The 21197-nt window shown below is 35.4% G+C and overlaps 1 protein-coding gene across 18 annotated transcripts in view; it reads left to right on the forward strand.

Moving 5' to 3' along the window:
* The window catches only part of PTPRD (protein tyrosine phosphatase receptor type D), a 1875536-nt gene that overhangs the window by 1783186 nt on the left and 71153 nt on the right, over positions 1-21197 (forward strand). For all 18 annotated transcript variants that reach the window (XM_074361573.1, XM_074361575.1, XM_074361574.1 and 15 more), the window contains one exon: positions 18243-18366. In XM_074361573.1, coding sequence (XP_074217674.1) covers positions 18243-18366 — 124 coding nt within the window. The remainder of the gene's footprint in view (positions 1-18242; positions 18367-21197) is intronic.

The raw sequence follows: 21197 nt of genomic DNA on the forward strand, positions 1-21197 counted from the left end.
TAGCCAAATTTTAGGCCATAGCTGCAATAACTGCATTTTCTTGGGAATTCTAGTAACATGAAGCTATGAGTTTTACTCCAGTGAAATAGGACTTAGATTAACAAAAAAAGACAACAATCCACCATGTGAGTAATGTTGAGTTTTTTTTTGGTTTTCTAACATTCAATAAATTCAGGGATTTAGAAATCCAATTAGAGTGCTAGCAGCTATCTAAAACTATCTTTCAAAGTCTGTATTTGCTAATTTCTTAGAATGAAAAATAAATCCTGTAAACTCTAAACTAAAATGGACCCATTTTAGAGAAAACATTTTTTCTTATACTGTGTTACTTGAATGTACTTAAATAAGATTAAGGAACAGAATTTGTTCTGTATTATGTTTCTGTGACAGAACTTTTTAATGTTTCTCTAAGCTGGGGGAGCAGTTATCAAGCATAGTGTTGTGTGTTATAATTTTAATTAGAATTCCTTAACGGGTGACATATGCCTCTAGAAAGTAGTACAAAATGTTAAAATATCATATACATTTTTTTCTTCCCTTATTATAAATCAATGGTTAACCTACTTATATTTTATTTAAATCAATGGCTAACCTACTTATATTTTATTATCTATATTGCAAAAGAGGGTGTATCTTTCAGAACATATCTTTTGTCTGTAACTTTACCCATATTGCTATTTATACAATTCTTTAGCCTCTTTGTATTTCATCTGCTCTCTAAACTATCAAAGCACACCCTCAAGTTGGAGTAAATAAGAGTTATGCTGTGCTGTAAAAAAGCAGGGTCTATAGTAGTTTTCTTAATATTTTAAATAAAATCACATACAATTTTTTCTTTTCAAGAATAAAGCTACATTTACTTTTGTTGGATAAACTGAGATTTTCAATGTTGAAAAAAATGGAGCTGTTTTTACAGTGACATTATTTGTGAACAGACATATACAGATCCCCTAGAAAGGATGTATCATCTCAAACTCTTCCAATACGGGGTATGAGAAGGGATATATTTATTCCTCTAACATACTGTGTGCCTTGTTTAAATTGTGCTATTTTTTGAACCATAGCTTATCCAATGGGTAATTTTCAGTGGTCTTGATAAGCAACATAGATTGCTGTAAAGTCAATTTATTTACAGCTATCAGCTTTAAGGGGGAAGATAATCTGAAGAAGACATCAGTCTGTTACCTTCAGTTTAAAAAATTTTTAAGACTCAGCATTATAAATTAGGGTCAAAGTGTAATTACAAAAGAAATGAGTTTCCCAGTTTCACAAGATTTTCACAGAAGTTGAGGCAAAAGTCTAAAATATTTAAAAGTGTATAAGTGTATTTTACTTGCACCTGTCCTGGGCTATCCGTTTTACACACTACAAAGATATACTGTATTTCTTTCAGAAACTTAATAGTAGAGGTGGAGAAATAAGAAACTATTACATGAAAAGACAAGTTACAATAGTATTTCAACAACTTTAAAAGAAGAAATGCTATAAGGCTAAACATAGCTAACTGTCAAACGGATGGCCCATGCTGTAGTGTACAGTGATGGTACACGTGAAAGTACTCTGGGGAGATCTCCAGGCAGGAAGGGACTGGAACCATGAGATTTGAGCTGCACTTTGAAAGAAAGGTAGGATGTAAGAAAACAGAAATCCTAACAAAGTTCTCTCCATCCAAGAAGTATCCCTACGTGAAAGAGTCACAGTTGAAAACCACTGACATGGATGGAGAAAAGCAGAGCCAAGGGCTGGAATTTGGGTCATTCACCAGGACTGATTTTAACCAATTCAACATTTTTATTGAGAGGGTGCTCACACTGAGGAGCACAACATGGCAGTCCCTGACCCTGAAGAACTTTAAGTCAGTACAAGAAACAAGACAGTGTAAAATAATATGAAACACAGGTAGAAACGACACTATAGGCATTCAAAAACTAATAATCCAAAGAATTCAATAAGCTGTTTCAAAAAGAACTCCAGCTGGTCTTTAGAGTTTCAGTGTTCACCCATTTCTGTGTTTGGATTTCAGTTACTATTCTGCTTTTGTCCCTGTACACGTAATTGTGAGCATTCTATCGTATGTGGCTTAATGTCTACTGCATCCCCTTAGCATAAACATGCCTCTTTCACTGCCAGCCTACATTTTGAGCCTGTGGTTGTCTCTCTCACGGTTGTTAACAGAATGCTTGAGACAAGGATGGTAATATAGGATGCCAACTGCCATAATGGTCTTGTGTCCAGATGTAGTAAACTATGGTTATGTGGTAACGCAATCCAGTTCTTTGTAATGATCAATTTATTAAAGACAAGCTTTCAGAAGGATTGTACCAGAAATCCTATAAAAGTGCCATCCATTAAAACTATTAGTTGCAGTCTTGTTGTGCATGAGTGACTGGTGTCTCACCTCTGCCAGTACTATTCTATGCTTTGCCCTACTGTGGCTGTTCAGTTCCAAGGAATGAATAGGTATATCAGCTTTCTTTCCTACGTAATTTATTGAGTGGTGTGTGTGTCTGTCTGGGTATCAAACACAGAAGGAAAAGAGGGCATAACTGGGAGGGTGGAAATCAGAGATTGAAATCCCGTGTTTCTATGTTCTTATCTATATAGGTAATGATTTAAGATTTTTTAAAAATTTCATTAGAATTGTTTTAAAATCTAAATATGTAGAAAGCTATAGCTTAAAAACAAGCTTTTTCAGAAAAATGTGGAAGTGCAAAGTCCTGTGGGATGAATGTATCATTAAAGCAAACTGAAAGATGTATCTGGTGTTTATTGTTTACTGTCCATAGTTTTAAAATAAGGAAGTCAATTTTATGATGGAATTTATGATTAAATTAAAAGTTATAGATGCATTAGAGTAATTAGAGTATAGTAGTTAAAAGCTCAGACTTCAGAGTCACATCCCAGCTCCAGTTCTTTATGGACTGCCAGGGGGATGGGAAGTGTCTTAACTCCTCTAAGCCGTAATAGACTTAACAATATCTACCTAAAGGTGTTTTAAGAATCTTCAGATTCGGTGTATAACAGTGATGCTCTAATCTTATCATTATTAACAATATCAGAATTTCTTTAACCTGATTACCTCTCAGTACCTTTCTTTGATGAAGTCAGAGGGAGACAACCTGGTCTTATGTTGGCCCTGTCAGTGTTTTTTCTTGGTCATAAATCTACACTCAGCTCCATAGATGACCATAGAAGCCAATTACAAAACTTGACATGGATTTCACAAAATACCCTCCAGAGCACTAAGTCCTATCATCTGCCTACTCTGCTGCTAACATAAGAGGAAGTCAAATGCACAATTGTGAAGAATGTCTTTCAACTCCCTTTTCCTCCCATTTTGGATGTAGCACAGTGTTTACAAATAGAAAAAATAAAGAAGAAAACAAAATATTAAAGTAATTATTGTTAAAAGATAAACAAGCGTATTCAAAATTTGAAGAGTTTATTTGAGCCAAAATTTATTCGAACAGGGCAGTATCTAACCCAAAGTGGTTAGGAATACCCTGCAGGACAGAAGCTGAGGAGAGATATACAGAGGAAGTATGGAAGCAAAGTAAGGTAATTGATTGGCTATAGCTTAAAGACTAGTTGGCTGTGTCTGACTGGTTTTCCTTAGCATTTTGATTTCATAACCTTGTAGCATTTAGAAGCTTAGATTTTGGTTTGCTTATGTCAGCAACCACTGTATTAGTGCCACCTCAATCTATTAGCCTCCTTGCTTAATTAATTTAACATTATCAGTCCCCATTTCCGAGAGATAAGTGCTGGTAGCATTGATATATAAATCAATATAAAAACCTAGAATATATACATCTATACATGTATACATGTACATATATATCCATGTCTGCAGTGTATATAAATGTGTATGTTTCAGCAGCAGTGCTGCTTCATAGTTTTTTTAACTTAAGAGTAAAAGTGGACATCCTTACATCACTAGATACAGAGTAATCTCAATAGTATGATACTTTTTTGAGTAAGTCATTAAACAGTCTATTATATTAAAGCTATTTCTCATTTTTTCATTGTTGTAATTGATTCTACAACAGTTGTCCTATATTTGTCCAGTAGAAAAACCTGTTTTTCACTTCCAAGGCACTTAAGCAGTTTAGTATCTGACAGTATATCTGAATTTTAATCCTTGGAGATGATAAATCAGTGACTAGCTCAATTTGAAGAAGGTGTACAGTGGAGTGAATGTGAGTCAATTGGGGAAGGCAAAACGATCCCAAGCCAGGCCTCCAGATGATGAAAGCACTCTAGTAAGGTCACTTTACTCCAGAACCTGACCCTTAGTTATGTAGACTTTTGAGTCGTGATTGGTTTCTAGGGACCTCACTGTCATTAGCTGTGTGATCTTAATGGCCATGTCATCAAGCTGTGATGACTGGATATCACCATGTTTCTAAGAGGACCCGAAAGTCATGGTCATCATCCTCTCTGATCCTCCATTTTCTATGTGTCTATGACTTATTTCCTCTCCCCTTGATTGACACAGTATTTTTTTTAAAGTATGTTAATGCAGGCAGATTTTTTAAAGATACATTAACATAATACTTTAGAACATGTTACATTTGAAGACATATGTGATTGCTGAATTGTATAATACTCAAACAGTAGTATAGGTCTGTCATTCCATTTACAGAACATTAAACAAAAGAAGGACATTATACCTAATTATACCTATTTTCACTAAGTTGAAAAATATAAAATAATATATTAGACACAAAATATTGAAGATTATATAGAACGATCAATGTATACAATCAGTTCCTTAACTTTGTGCTTTTATTCACAACTGAACACACATCCAACCAGTTTGTGTCTCATCACATTCCTTCCATCCTCCACCCCTCCACCCTGCCCCAACAAGAGTAAATCATAGGGTCAGACCAGGCACCTTCTCTCATTCCAGTTTTCATATCCTACTCTTATGAGCAGTGTAGGTAAGTGGAGTAGGCGTTGTTCAGCAGAAATTACTATCTTTTCTTTTCTCCTCTCACCCAGTGTGATAGAGTTTGAATGGGAACCTACTAAGCAGATCTCTGTCTTGTTCTCTTTCCATATATACATATTCCCCTGGCTGTGATGGTTATGATGCTGTATCATGAAGCTCACCAAGATCCCAAGATATGGATGTGGATATGAACAACAGCCTGCTCTAGCCTTATAATTTATTGCCCAAACTGGGGCATTATGAGAGTAAAAAATGATCCTATTAATAATTAAACTGGGACAGCAGGTGTAAACTAGGATATAAGGCATCCCTAACTCAAACCTGTGTTCACACATAACTCAGTGGGTGGAGGCATCTATCGTATCTTTTAGTGATAACTTTGCATGAGGTGTCTTACCGATTTTATTTCACTCAATATTTTGGGGTCTATACAGATGTGTCAACATTTACAAAGAGTGGTGTGGAATTAATGCATTCATCTTGTTAATTCAGTGCCAAATACCAGGGCACTTTTATTCATAGAAAAGAAAGGATGCTATTGTGAATTACTCAATTAAATGCTGCACATTGATTGCATTTAATAATTTTGTTACTTATAGATGATTATCTTTATAAATATTGCAGTTACTTTCTACCAATTAAATTAACTTTATCTCTTTAATCAGAGCAATTAATAAGTTTCTAATAACATTTTCTTGCCCCAAATTGGAAAATTCTTAATACCTTTTGCTTTTCATCAGAAATCCTAGTCTATGAATTATATTTGTAAAATAATTCTCCATGAAGCTCTATCTTGAAGACCATCAACTATAATTTTGCCATTCCTTTTTTATTATTCACTTTAATTTGAAGCAGGCAATATATAGCTAAAAACTAAAACATTAGGATTAAAAGGTATCACTGCCATCATTCCTGTACAGCATTGTCTTTGGGAACTAGGAATGAATTTTTTCTTCTTTTCTGCATTGAGTTGTATCCAGGAAAATGTTGAAGCACTTTAAAAAGGAGAGTAATTTTTAAAATCTGGGCTTTTAATTCTATAGATCTTATACTTGTATCTTCTTTTTTGAACTCATTTCAAAGAGTCTTCAGTCACACAAACTAATTAAAATAGCTTATCTGCATACTAGAGATCACATAGCACTGTTCTACTGAGTTGAGAAAGAATCCAGTGTTGTTTTGTTGTTACTGTTTTTGTCATTTTAAGTCAATACTAAATTAGGATAAGTTAAATATACATCTAGGAGTAAATGGTATTCTCTAGAAATAAACTAACTCATCCTTAGTGCCAAGATATAAAAATATTTTTCAAAAGGCAGCCTCAAATATTTTACTCACCTAATATGACTGAATGGTATACTAGAGAGTATTGTTTGTCCTTTCTGCTTCTCTGCATATCAATTCTAATAATGTAAATAAAGACATTATTACTTGAGGTAATTTTCTGTATGTTACATATGTTATAATCAGAATTTCCTATCAAACCTTTAGACAACATTTACAGTTGATGCAACTTTTTCACTTATTTGGAGGAAAAAACTTAACTATATGCAAAAATACTTGATTGAAACACTTTTTGATGCCTTCAATAAATGTTGTATGTTTATAAATTATATATCTTTCTATTCATAAGGGTGGGGAATTCCCACATCCATTCATTATTAGCACTGAAAGCCTTGAAAAGCCTCGTATTTCAATCCTTCAGACTCTAATGGTGGCCTCGATCAGAGGTACTTTTATAGGGAAAGATTTAGGAAGTTTTGATAATCAGTTAAATAAAGAGAAAATGAAGGCACAAACCTGACACTGGGTTGACATTAGCAAACAGACCCAAGTATATGACCTGCCAAAGCTAACTGGGGAAAAGAGAAAGCTAGCACCCTGGGTTCTGTTCCCCAGACTTTGCGCATCACTGTACTTTGATCCCTTCCTCACACTTCAGTTTTTAAAGCATCATTGGATTCAACTAAACTCATGCACTTCTCTTTGAAGCAAGTACTCATTATATCAATTGCAGGCCTCTTCTAATTGTGTAAAATATAGCCCTTCCCAACTATGCCAACATGGGTCTTTTTCAAATGGATACATATTAATTTACCATTTTCAAATGGGGAGAGAGAATATGAATTAATGAGAATTTTTAAAAGGTTTCATTAGTGACACAGTGTATTTAAAGTGATGACAGGGAATAACCTACAACCAAGAATACTCTGCCCAGCAAGGCTCTCAGATTTGATGGAAAAACCAAAAGCTTTATAGACAAGCCAAAGCTCAAAGAATTTGGCCCCAAAAAATTAGATTTCCAACAAATGTTAAAAGAACTTCTCTAGGTGAAAAAGACAAGGCAACTATTATAAACAAGAAAATTATGGAAGGGAAAAACTCACCAAAAAGGCAAATACACGGTAAACGTAGGAAATCATCCACATACAAAGCCAGCAGGGAGGTTAAAAGGCAGAAGAGGCAAAGTCATCTATATCCACAATAAGCAATTAAGGATATACAAAACAATTAGATGTAAAATATGGTATCAAAATAGTAATCATGAAGGGAGGAGACTACAAATACAGAGTATTTAAAATGCATTTGGAGTTAAAAGAGATCAGCAACTTTAAACAATCATGTATGTACATACAGTTATACAAAACCTCATGGAAACCGCAAACACAGAATCTGTAACAGATACACACACAAAAAAGAAAAGATACCCAAGTGTAACTAAAGATAGTTATCAAATCACAAGAGAACAAAAATGGGGGAAAAAGACCTACAAAAATGAATCCAGAAACAATTAACAAACTGTTAGTAAGAATATACTTATCAATAATTACTTTAAATGTAAACAGATTAAATGCTCCAATAAAAGGACACAGATTGGCTGAATGAATACAAAAACAAGAACCATATATATTATGCCTACAAGAGACTCACTTCAAATCTAGAGACACATACATACTGAAAGTGAGAGGATGGAAAAAGACATTCCACATAAATGGAGATCAAAAGAAAGTTGGAGTAGCAATACTTATACCAGACAAAATAGACTTTAAAACAAACACTGTTACAAGAGACAAAGGACACTACATAATGTTTAAGGGATCAATCCAAGAGGAAGATAAACTATTCTAAATATGTATGCACCTAACATAGGAACACCTAAATATATAACGCAAATATCAGTGGACATGAAAGGAGAAATTAACAGTAACACAATAATAGTATGGAACTTGAACACCCCACTTACATCAATGGACAGATGTCCAGTGAAGAAACACAGGCCTTAAAGGACACATTAGAACAAATGGACTTAATTGATATTTTTAAAGCACTCCACCCAAAAACAGCAGAATACACATTCTTTTCAAGTGCATATGCAACATTCTTTAGGATAGATCACATGTTGGCCCACAAAGTAAGCCTCAGCAAAATTAAGAAAACTAAAATTGTATCAAGTATCTTTTCTGACCACACTATGAGAACAGAAATCAACTACAAGAAAAAAAATGTAAAAAACACAAACACATGGAATCTAAACAATATGCTACTAAACAATCAAAGGATCACTGAAGAAATCTAAGAGGAAATAAATAAATAGAGACAAACGAAAATGAAGATACAACAATCCAAAGCCTATGGGGACACAGCAAAAACAGTTCTAACAGAGAAGTTTATAGCAATACAAGCTTACCTCAGGAAACAAGGAAAATCTTAAACAACCTTACTTTACACATAAAGCAACTAGACAAAGAACAAGCAAAACCCAAAGTGAGTGGGAGGAAACAGATCATCAAGATCAGAGCAGTAATAAATAAAATTGAGACTAAGAAAACAGGAAAGATCAATGAAAAAGCTGGTTCTTTGAAAAGATAAACAAAATTAATAAACCTCTACCCAGACTCATGAAGAAAAAGAAAGGAGAGGATCCAAACCAATACAATAAGAAATGAAATCGAAGTCATAGCTGACACCACAGAAATACAAAGGATCATTAAGAGACTACTATGAGCAACTATATGGCAATGAAATGGACAATCTAGAAGAAATGGATAAATTCTTAGAAAGGTACAATCTCCCAAAACTGAACCAGGAAGAAACAGACAATATAAGTAGACCAATTACCAGTACTGAAATTGAATCAGTAATTTAAAAACTCCCAACAAACAAAAGGCCAGGACTAGATGGCTTCACAGATGAATTCTACCAAACATTTAGAGAATAGTTAACACCTATCCTGCTGGAACTATTCCAAAACATTGCAGAGGAAGGAACACTTCCAAACTCATTCTATGAGGCCACCATCACCCTAATACCAAAACCAGACAAAGATATCACACAAAAAATAAAATTGCAGGCCAGTATCACTGATGAACATAGATGCAAAAATACTCAAAATATTAAAAATAAAAATAAAAACTAGCAAACTGAATCCAACAATACATTAAAAGTCTCATGTACCATGATCAAGTGGGTATGCAGGAATACAAGGATTTTTCAGTATCTGCAAGTCAGTCAACGTGATACACCACATTAACAAATTGAAGAATAAAAATCATATGATTATCTCTATAGTTGCAGAAAAAGTGTCTAATAAAATTCAGCATCCATTTATGATAAAAAACTCTCCAGAAAGTGGGCATACAGGGAGCACACATAATGAAGGCCATATATATGACAAACCCACAGCTAACATACTTGACAGCAAAAAGCTGAAAGCATTCCCACTAAGATCAGGAACTAAACAAGAATGCCTACTGTTGCCACTTTTATTCAACATAGTTCTGGAAGTCCTAGCCACAGCAATCAGAGAAGAAAATTAAATAAAAGCAATCCACACTGGAAAGGAAGCAGTAAAACTGTCACTCTTTGCAGATAACATGATACTATACATAGAAAAATCCTAAAGACACCACCAGAAAACTACTAGAGCTCAGTAAAAATGAATTCAGTAGAGTTTCAGGATACAAAATTAACAGACAGAAATCTATCACATTCATATATGCTAGCAAAATATCAGAAATAAAAATATAAAAATTAATAAAAATTAAAAATTAATCTACAGTATTAATAAGAGAAAATAATAAAATTAAAATCCCATTTAGCATCACATCAAAAGAATAAAATACCTAGGAATAAATGCACCTTAGAAGGCAAAATACCTGTACTCTGAAAAATAAAGATGCTGATGAAAGACACAAACAGATGGAAAGATATACTCTGTTCTTGGATTTTTTAAGTGATCATAATGCACAAGGCAATCACAGATTCAATGCAAGACATACCAAATTACCAGTGTTATTTTTTTTTTTTTACAGAACTGAAACAAAAAGTTTTAAAATTTTTATGAAAACACAAAGGAACCTGAACAGCCAAAACAATCTAAAGAAAGAAAAGAATTGGAGGAATCATGCTCTTTGACTTCAGAGTATACTTACACTGCAAAGATGCAGTAATCAAAACAGTATGGTACTGGCACAGAAACAGACAGATAGATCAATGGAAGAGAATAGAAAGCCCAGAAATAAACCAAGACTTATGGTCAATTACTCTACAGCAAAGGAAACAAAAACATACAGTGGAGAAAAGACAGTCTCTTCGTAAGTAGCTCTGGGAAAACTGGACAGCTACATGTAAAAGAATGAAATTAGGTCATTCTCTAGCACCATATAAACTGATTAAAGACCTAAAAGTAAGACCACATACTATAAAACTCCTAGAGGAAAACATTAGCAGTATACTCTGACATAAATTGCAGCAACATTTTTTTTTTTTGGATCTGCTTCCTAGAGTAATAGAAACAAAAGCAAAAATAAACAAATGGGACCTAATTCAACTTAAAAGCATTTGGACAGCAAAGGAAACCATTAACAAAAAAGAACCTATGGAATGGGAAAAAATGTTTGCAAATGATGTGACCAGTGTTTTAATTTCCATAATATACAAACAGCTCATACAGCTCAGTATCCAAAACAACCCACCCAATCAAAAACTAAATAGCCTTTTCTCCAAGAAGACATCCAGTTGGCCAACAGGCACGTGAAAAGATGCTCAACATCTCTAATTATTAGAGAAATGCAAATCAAAACTAGAGTGCGGTACCATCTCACACTGGTCAGAATATTAAGCCAAAGAGAGAAGACAAATTTCATACTATGTCACTTATATGTGGAATCTAAAAAAAATATACAACTGAACTTATTTACAGAACAGGAATAGACTCACAGACATAGAAAATGTATGGTTACCAAAATGGAAATGGAAAGGGAGGGTGGTAAACTGGGAATATGGGGTTAACAAATACTACTCTATATAAAATAAATAACCAAGGACCTACGGTACAGCACAGGGAGCTATAGTCAGTATCTTATAACAACATATACTGGGAAATAATCTAAAAAAGAACATATATGTGTAACTGAATATCTTTGCTTTGCAACTGAATCATTATAAATCAACTACACTTAAATTTTAAAAAAGGAAAAAAATACCAGAACAACAAAAAAAATATTTTAAAAATATATAAAGGCTTCATTGCAAAAATACAGTTAATAGCAGATTGCACTTCTAAACCTCAGAAAGGACTTGAGAATATCTGGAGGCGCACCACAGAGGACCAAATGAACCTCCTGATGGGGAACTATGTGGAAAGATACTATTTTTCCTGAGGTTAAGGCCACTGAAAGTTCAATTCCCTATATAAATGATGCTTAGTCTGACCCATAGTTTGGCTAGTCAAGTAGCTGGTCTATTCCTTCTATATAATTAAAATTTTAGTTGTTTTAAAACACACAGAAATAGGATATATCTTTTTTGGTGGTTTCTCTTTGATGAGTTTCTAAAGCGAATATTTTGAGGTTTCTCTCTTATTGGAATGAGAGGTGGACACAAAGCAACTTGTATGGTGTTTTCCACATGTGAATTATACTTTTCTTCTGGATAGAGAAGTTGAAATTTTGCAGAAACATATTAAAGGACTGACTTTGCTTTAAAATGATGACTTCAGCTTTGTCAAAAAAGGTCACTCTCATATCAAGATGTAATTTTACTCAATGACTGTAATCTGATGTGCAAATTTATGAGCACTTTTTTGTTTTGAATTTAGAATTACAGACAAGAATCTCTGTAGAGATTTTTGTTCCCAGCTTTCCCAGTGTGTTTCAGGAGAACATCTGAAAGACCTGTGTGAAACAGTCAAGGAATCTTCTCCAACTTGGCCAGAGAGGAAGCACAGCTTGGTGGCTAGGCACTCAGACAGGGGCCGAAATACCTCACCCCAAATCCAGCTTCTCTACCTAGTAGCTGTCTAACCCTGATAAAGAAATTTAACTTCTCTACACCTCAGTTTCCTCATCCACAGAATTGTGGTAATAACACTAACTCCTTCCAGGGTCTTTGTGAAGATAAAATGAGTTAATGTATGTGAAGCACAAACAAAATACAGTTAATGTTGTATGTTAGTTATTGTATAAAATTTTAATTCTAGCTTTTTATCAAGAATATAGGACAAAATTACAAATCCATGTCAAATGTAGCTTATGTTTTCATGTTCCTGATTTTTTTCTGCTTTCTTTCTTTCTGCTTACCTATTTTAAGGAAAAGTTACAGTTGATTAAAGAAAAAAATTAGAACTTTCATCAAGTTAAAGACTACATAAATGCAAAATATTTGATATTAGCAAGTGTTTACTTGAAGCCCTCCCTTTCTTTAAGTTACAAGGAGACTTTCCTTTCATTTTGTCACTTTTTTCCTAGTAAGACAAAGCCAATGTGTTGAAGATCTGTTAGCATATGAATGATTGAGTCAAAAGCTTTTAGGAGGAGCAAGGGAAGTGTGTCATGTGCCAAGTGTGCAGCTAGGTAAGCAGTCCACAATGCTTGGGCGTCTTGATAAAGTTTTAGATGTGATATAGGGTTCATCCAGTACATCTCCAAGGGCTTTTTTGCTTGGGGAAACAAAGTAAATGTGATGAAGTAGCATTCTTGTTTATGAATTCTGTGACAATGTAATGTCCACATTTCATATAACTTATTAAAAAGTCTGTTAATTTCAGTTCGATAAATCTTACTTGCTTTATTTCTTGAAAAGTTCTCCTCAGGGGAGGCTGAAGAGGACCTGGTCAGGATTCAGGCTCAAGAGGGTAGAATTTTGGATTGACTGCTAGGAAGGAGGGGGTATTCCACTGAATGTTGTTTAGATAAAGAGAGACAGAAAGATGAGTGGAGATATGAGAGTCAAGCTCAGGAAAACCAAGTACTAACAGCAGGAAATAATGAATCCATTAGGAACAAGGGTGCTTATTTCAAACTGCTTTATATAAAATTAGGATGGCCTTAGCTTAATTTTATAACAGGAAGATACATAATCATGGAGGAATGGCCAAAAATATAAAGTTGAATTGGAAATCAACTTCTCTATCACTCAAGACTTGTGTTGCTCTTTGTCCATGTTGGCCCTTTCATTCTTGAGAAGACCTCAAGAGAAGCCAGAAATCAAAGAGGCAAAGCAACTGTCATAATTAGCACTAAGAAAAGCCTAAGCACTGGGTTTTAAATATTAGGGTCTTATTCATCCATGATATCTTTGCCTCATTAACATGGATAATTGAAATTTGATTTTTCTAGTTTTTTTAAAATATAAATTATCTTTTTAAACCTCATCTACTTTCAGAAGTTAAAATTCTGTACTGAGTTTACTGCTCTCAGCATTCTGACAAGCACCAAAGTAATGACCTAAGCTGTGTATTGTTAAACGTTCAGTCAGACAGATAGATACAGATGGATGAGTATGTGTTGCACAAAGACAAGTCAGCATTATTTAATCAATGTTTGTTTGATCCCAGTAAAAAGAGTATAAATGTAAGCCGCATCCCATCTGCTTTATCATCCATGCGAAGCCAACCTCATTTTTAAAACTTGGTTTCTTATGTAATTGCCCAAGAATGACAGTGTTGGGCTGCACCCTGCAGGCCTACAAGGCCTGTACTTGCCCAGCTTCAAAACCAAAGAAACTGACCAGAGTCAGCGACACTGACATCAGTAAATTTATATAAGTGCTTCATATTTTTTTTTACGACAATTAAACAGAGCTCATCCACAAACCAATCTTGGCTAGGCCATTTGGAGGCAGAAACATGTCATATTTATAAGATGCACATAGACATTTATCTATATAGAACAGAGACCTGACAGTTTTCCTGCTACAGTTTAAATAGCCACCCCCTCCTTTTTTTTTTTTTAACTTCACTCTCAAGGATCAATGATTAAAGTTCCTGAGAGCCTAGGTAGATCATTTCTATCCCAAAGACACAAGAAGAGAAATAGCAATTCCTTCTAGAAAGCTAACTTCCTCTTATGGTATATACAAAAACCAGTTTTAGAATGTCAACAGTCTCAACCTGGACATTTTCAGGGATTTTTTTTTCCGTTTCTAAATAGCCACTTCACTTTGAACAAATAACAGCAATAGACCAGTAACACATCATTCACCTACATCCACATGGCTCACTTTTAGAGGAACATCAACCAGCATTCAAGTTAACCTTCGCCTAGGCTGTTAGCTCAGCCTCCGTGGCCTTTCTTACTATAAAAAGCAAGGGCCAGCCCACAGCTGCAGCCACTTCCTTTCCACCTGTAATGGCGGCCAGTATCTCCGCAACAGCCTTAGGGGTGTCTGAGAGTCCTCCATACTCTCTTGGCAGCCCCTGTTCATCTAGGACGGCCACCACAGGGCCCCCGCACTAGTGGAAGGCCACCCCAGGATTCCCCCAGCAACTTTTGGGATCAGCCCTGGAACTTTCAGGACCCACATTAGTGGACGGCCTCCACAACTTTCCACTCCCCAACCTTATTTTCGCGACCTCTCAGCGCTCACAGAACTTTCCTCAGCTTCCTGGCTGCTCCGCCAGTTGCTGGGCTGCACCCGCAGGCCCACCAGGCCTGTGCTCGCCCAGCTCTAAGACAGAAGAAAAAGCCCAGCTTCGGCGACAGAGACAATCAACTGTTTAACGGACGGGGGCACTTACACGTCTGAAGCAAGGTCCATGAGCAGCTCCCCACTGCGTGCCGACAGCGACAGCAGACAGAGGGCAGAACATGGCGGCAGGCTGCAGCCTTCAGGCTTCAGGCTTCACTACTAAGGGGCGGGGGGCGGGGGGGGAGGTGACTAGTTATAGGCGGAACTGACGTCAGGTTGGCTCGTTGGTTACCAGGGAAACCAGCAGAGGGGCACGCCCCTCACTGCCCCTTTGATAACAACAATCACCAGTTGGGACACGGCAAGTGGGTAGGAAGGTCAGTCATGTGAGTAGGTATAGGTGAAGGAGGCAGGGGATGTACAGAGAGCTAGAGCACAGCCATCTTGGTTGGCCTGCTCATACACACAGGATAATCAGTTGAGAAGAAATACTTGGACTGATCAGAGAAAGGATATTGAAACGTGTTTCATAGGTTGGGCTTCTTCATTTTGCCGCGGCCTTCTGGAGGTGAAGTGGCAGCTTGGCTTAGTAATTATCAGCTGTTCATCATCAGTGAGCTTTGAAATCACCCAAGCCTGGGCTTGAGGGTAAATGCGTGAATCTAGCTGTATGAGCAAATTACTTAACTATCAAAATGCCTGCTGCAGAGAAAGCCCTCAGTAAAATTTAGTAAATTAACCTTTCTTTACTTCAGTTTCCTTGTCAACAAAATGGAGAAAACACCACCTACCTCCTAACATTTGTGAAAATTAAACAGGATACTGGCAGCTGTCATTATAATTATTCTATTACCTACAGGTCTTCATCTCAAGGGTCACACTTTAAACCCAAACATATTAACTTATGTGACATACAACTCATGTTTCCATTACTGGTTTTTAAACTCTTCTATGTAGGTATCAAATATATCATGCAGAGGGCTGCAAATATGTGACAAGAATGGAAATAAACAGGAGTTAAAAATGCCTTTGAGTTGATACATACAATTTCATTAGTCTAAACGCATGCCATTTATACAGGTGTGAGTGATCATAATCTGAGTAACAAGGCTATCAGAGGGAGTAAGACATTCCACCACATGACTGTATATCAGTGAGCGTAGGAACTTCTTGGGATATTTTAGAGAATGATGTATAGGAAGCTTATGTACTCAGCAATGCTCATCAGTGTAAAGTGGAATATCCATGGTAGTTGTACTTTCAGGATTACATACTTAATTACTAAGCCATATGATAATGAATGTCAAAAGTATGCAACTTTTGATACACTGCACACTGCAGTTTCCATAGTCTGTTCTCTATCTCCCATGTTATATGAAGGAATTACTCCATGAATTTTGTTTATGAACTTTTCTCAGCAACATCTATTCATCACTCCAATTCATTTAAAAAACATTTGTTGAACCATTTTTTGAGCCATCTTTGTAGGTGCAAAGATGACTAAAGGTGTCTAGGTAGGACGGTGGCTAAGGACTTCAGAATTTAAGCTGAAGGTCACTCAGAGACAGTGGAAGTTCTTAAACAGGATCCTGACCTGTCCAGGACTATGCTGTAGAATGTCTGCTTTGGTATGAAGAGTGGATTGAAGTGAGCATTCAGAGAAGGGATTCCAATCAGACTTCAGATACTGAAAGACTGGATTTCAGGAATGGTAGATTTGAGGCAGATCTGAGAATTTTTAAAGGCAGGGCTTGGTCACTGAATGAAGCGGCTTTGTGTGGGGAAGGCATAAGGTTGACTTGAGGGCTGCCACCGGGGCATCTGAATGCTTTAACTCCCTTTAGCTCATGGCAAACTTGGTGAGAAATGCATTCTGATGATGAGCTTCCCCGGAAGAGCAAACTAGAAAGACCCCTAATTACATTATTCTTTAGACTCTAAGGCATGGCTAATTATTTTGCTGAATGCTGTTCAATGACTGACTAGTTTATATATAGATTAGAAGAGGCTAAGACAAGAAAAGGGGTTTTATAATCCTTATTAAATTAGAGGCTGCAATGTATACTGTTGAGAATTTTAGAATGTTTGGAGGCCATTCCTGACTGTTAATAGGCTTGATTCTTTACACTTGTGTTTTACTATCATGCTGAACTCTATCCATTTTAACACAAAATGTGTGCATCCTTAATATTTTAACAGCTGTGGGATATATTTTACTTTCAAGTTCTACATACACATAACAGCATGGAAAGTATCCAGTATCAAAAATAATGCTAAAATTTACCTTTTAAAGAATTTCACCAGTATATAAACCTAATTTATCATTAATTATTTCTGAAAATGTATTTTGATCATTTAAAATCAAGTTTGTGTAGTGACTGAACTCATGTTTCTGAACTCAATACCATGAAATTATGTCTTTAAAAAGTGTCAGTATCGAAAGAAATATTTTGATTTCCGTAACATTGCAGGACATTTTAAAAGTTACCCCAGAGTTTTAATCAAAGTCTGAATTCAGTCTCAAAATAATGGTTCTGCCTTAACTATTAAGTAATTTGTATATTTTTTATATCTGTGAAATATTTATTTTAGATTACTGAACAACTTTGGCTGAACTAAAGCGTCAAGGCATTATAAATCAGAAAAAAAAAGATTAAAATAAAAGCAAACTTTGTAAACAACACATAATGATCAATTAAAAAGTGCTTAGATTCCATCTGCATTAGACTAGACATTAATATTCTAAGATGATTATTATTAGATTTAACTAACCTCTCTTCTTTACTGTTATTCTTAACTGTACAAATTGCCTTGTGATAGTGGGCATAGCATGTTACAGAGAAACAGACAAGATTTTAAGTTGCCATCAACATGTAAGCCTGTAGGTGAAGAGACAATATAAAAGCCCATGCCCAGTGAATCCAGTGAATGACCAGTCAACTTAAAGAGTGAGGTTAGGTCCAGATAAGAAAGAATAAGAAGAGTAATCAAGATAAAAATAATGTCCACAGAATTGGAAGGAATATTGAACCAAGATAACTTGCAAACTACAGCAGCTGAGAAGGAAATGGAAAAGTAAAAATAATAATAATAATAACAATAATAAAAACCCTGCCTTTCCACTATTAACAGAACATCTATATTGATTTTTTTTCCCATTTGAATCAATGTTGGTGACTGTTACTGTTTTTTCCTATGATTAATCATTTCATCTTATGCTGGTTATATTAGTGTTCAGCTTCACAGCTAGAATCATCTTGATGAAGTGTAGCTTCAGAATTTTCTTTTTAAATCATGTTTGTTACTGGTAATAAATGCCTATAATCTGATGTTATTCAGTACTGATTTTGTGTGTGGTGCCGTTTTTCTTTTAAAGTCTATTGACCCTGGCCAGCAGTTCACATGGGAGCATTCAAACTTGGAAGTAAACAAACCAAAGAATAGATATGCAAATGTAATCGCATATGATCATTCCCGAGTCCTCCTATCAGCAATAGAAGGTAAGAAAATGCAGATGTTATTTATACCTTTATTTTCATGGGTTTAAATATATGTGTGAATATATAGTTTTAACTAGGTGTTCAGCCATCTGTGAAAACAGTTACTTAAGGATTTATGCACTGCTTGTTCTCACTTTGTCTTTATCATACAAATACACCAGTACTCGAGCACATGATGTCCCTGATACCCTAAAACATGGGCATCCCTCATTACTTTCTTGCCTCTGCCCCAAATGAAAGATTTGATAACGTATTTGATGTTTATATAAGGGAAGCAGATTGAGGCTGCCCATTTTACTGATGGCTGCTGACAGTTATGAATAAACAGGTGATTCTCAGAAGATGCCTGTAGAATGTTAATTAAAAATGATTAAGGGCTCGTTTGTAAATAAACCTGGATAACCACTAGGGACAATCAGAAGGTTAGGAGTTGGTGATGTGGTGATTAATAAAAACCAAGCACAATGGAAATGTGTGGTTCATCTAATGTGTGGACTGCTTGGTAATCTCTCTCACAAGTGTAGTAAGGAATTTATTCCAGAAGGAATAATTTCTCCTATAAGATGAGGATTAATTCTCAAATAAACCTAACTCCTCTGATGGATGCATTAGAATATTACCCATTCATCCCTTTCTAATAATAAATCCTTCTCACATGGCATATTAAAAACACTTAAGACTCATGTTCAGCACTCAGCATTTCGGTGGTCTTTTTCGCCATGGTAGTACATTGGATTGCTGTCCTTAGAAAGTAGTTTATAATGTCACTTAAATCCTTCCCTCCATCATAACAGCTAACATGGACCACCAACGGCCACATACCACATTCATCCTCATTTGCATCCCAAAGAGCTTTGTGGCTCTTTCATACTTAAATGTTCACTGCTTACCCTCTTCCAGATGTTTTATAAAACATTAAGTAATACCAGCTTCAGACCCAGTCCTTTTTAGAACATTACAGTTGAAACATTTTTGTCTACAGTCGTTCAAGTATCTTTCCCTTTTTTCTGCTTCCAAAATCTATGATGATCACCACTTCATCTCATAACTTTGAACAAGTCCTACCTGCCTTCCTAGTGTCCAAAGTTAATTTGAAAGTGAGAATCTGCTTAAAAGCTTTCCCAGTCAGCACCAAAGGCAACAACACATTGAATTCCAGTTTCAGAGGAACAAGAACTACCTTTCAGCATTTGAGCAAGCCCATACCTCAGTCCCTTTTTCTCAAAATGGTACTACATGGCATAGATAGATTGTGTAAAATTCTCACAATGGATTGTACTTTTCATGTTGGAAAATGTTATAATCCCCTTTTGAGGCAATTAAAGATACTGGTTTTCCAGGATTAAACCTCTTTCCATACTGAAAAAAATTGATCAGGTTTATCAAAGTGTCACCAATGCAAGTTCAAGCAAGATAGTGTCAAACAGGTCACTGCTTCTTTTCAGGTCCTGTTAGAAACTCTAAATAGTATATGTGGATGATTAGCATATAGGGTTTACATTTTATCTCCCATTTTAAAATGTAAAAGTATTTCCCATTTTTAAAAGTTTTAAAAAATTAATAATAATTTCTTGTCTCAAGTCTTTTAAATCATCTCCATAGTAAATAAGAAACTAAACCAAGTCACAAAAAGAGGAGAAAAATCATTTTTGCCATTAGTGAGCCAAGGTAAATTAAAGAAAGAAAATAGATGAATATCAGTTGAGAGCCCAATGGGCATGATCGTGACTGGAGAACTTGTCAGTCTGCCTTTGCTGTACTGTAGCATTGCTTCTACTCAGAATTAGGTCATTGAGTACTACCATTCCCTGTACTTTTGCCCACTTTATCATTATTTTCCTTAACCTGTTATTTTCCGCCATCTTGACAGTAAAATGTCGGACAAAGACTATTCTTCCTTGTACCTTTATAATGATACCTGGAAACTATGTACATTTCATTCCTGTGCTATTTCTACAGTATGAAAGCCAAAGCATTTGAATCAGACTAAAACCTGCTTTTTTACAGCTCTGTGCCCACAAATATACCCTAAATCTAGAGCTGACCTAGAAACCAAAAGTTTTTCAATTTTAAGTGTTATGCAAAAGGTTAGAAGCATTTAATTGAAGTTTATGGGCTATACAGAGAGCTTTAATCTAGATTACAACCGTGAACAGCACTTTATCTTAGACTAAGCCCTAGCCAGCAGATATTTAAGGGGAAAAGCAATCATGCTATATCTTAAGCACAGAAAAGATAATGCCAGCAACTGGAACCACAGAAGCACTAACTGAAGCTTTTCCTATAAAAGGAGCTTTGATAACAGAGCCAGATTTTTAAAGTATATTAAAATGTTAAGTGACTTCATGCACAACGTATAAAATTTAATGCGCTTGTTTTGGGTTCCACCTGTAGTGATAACTTACAGGACTGCGGTTGAATGTTTTATTTGGGGCTTTTTTGTTGTTGTTTTTCTCTCAGTGGTTCTGATCACATATTACTTTGCAGACTGACCTGACAACATTAAAGAAAAAACTGGGAGTTGTCACAGTGACTCGTGTTGTCTTTATCTTGGTTGTATAGAGCAAAACTTTGACCATACTTCCATGAGACATGACAAGGGGAAAACTTAAAAGAATCAGTAATTGTGTATGGGCAAGCAATGTGCTTACTGAACTCTTTGAAAACAGTGACACTTATGATGTGTTTCCAAATTATAATTATTTTATATATGCTGAGAAAAATTCAGAATAAATTCACGAGAGTCCTAATTACAAAATACTCATAATTTTTGAAATAGAGGGTAAGCAGTTTAAAAACACAATTGAAGTTTTAATCAATCCACTTACTTT

Source organism: Camelus bactrianus, chromosome 4, assembly GCF_048773025.1.
Source record: "Camelus bactrianus isolate YW-2024 breed Bactrian camel chromosome 4, ASM4877302v1, whole genome shotgun sequence".
Taxonomy (NCBI): domain Eukaryota; kingdom Metazoa; phylum Chordata; class Mammalia; order Artiodactyla; family Camelidae; genus Camelus; species Camelus bactrianus.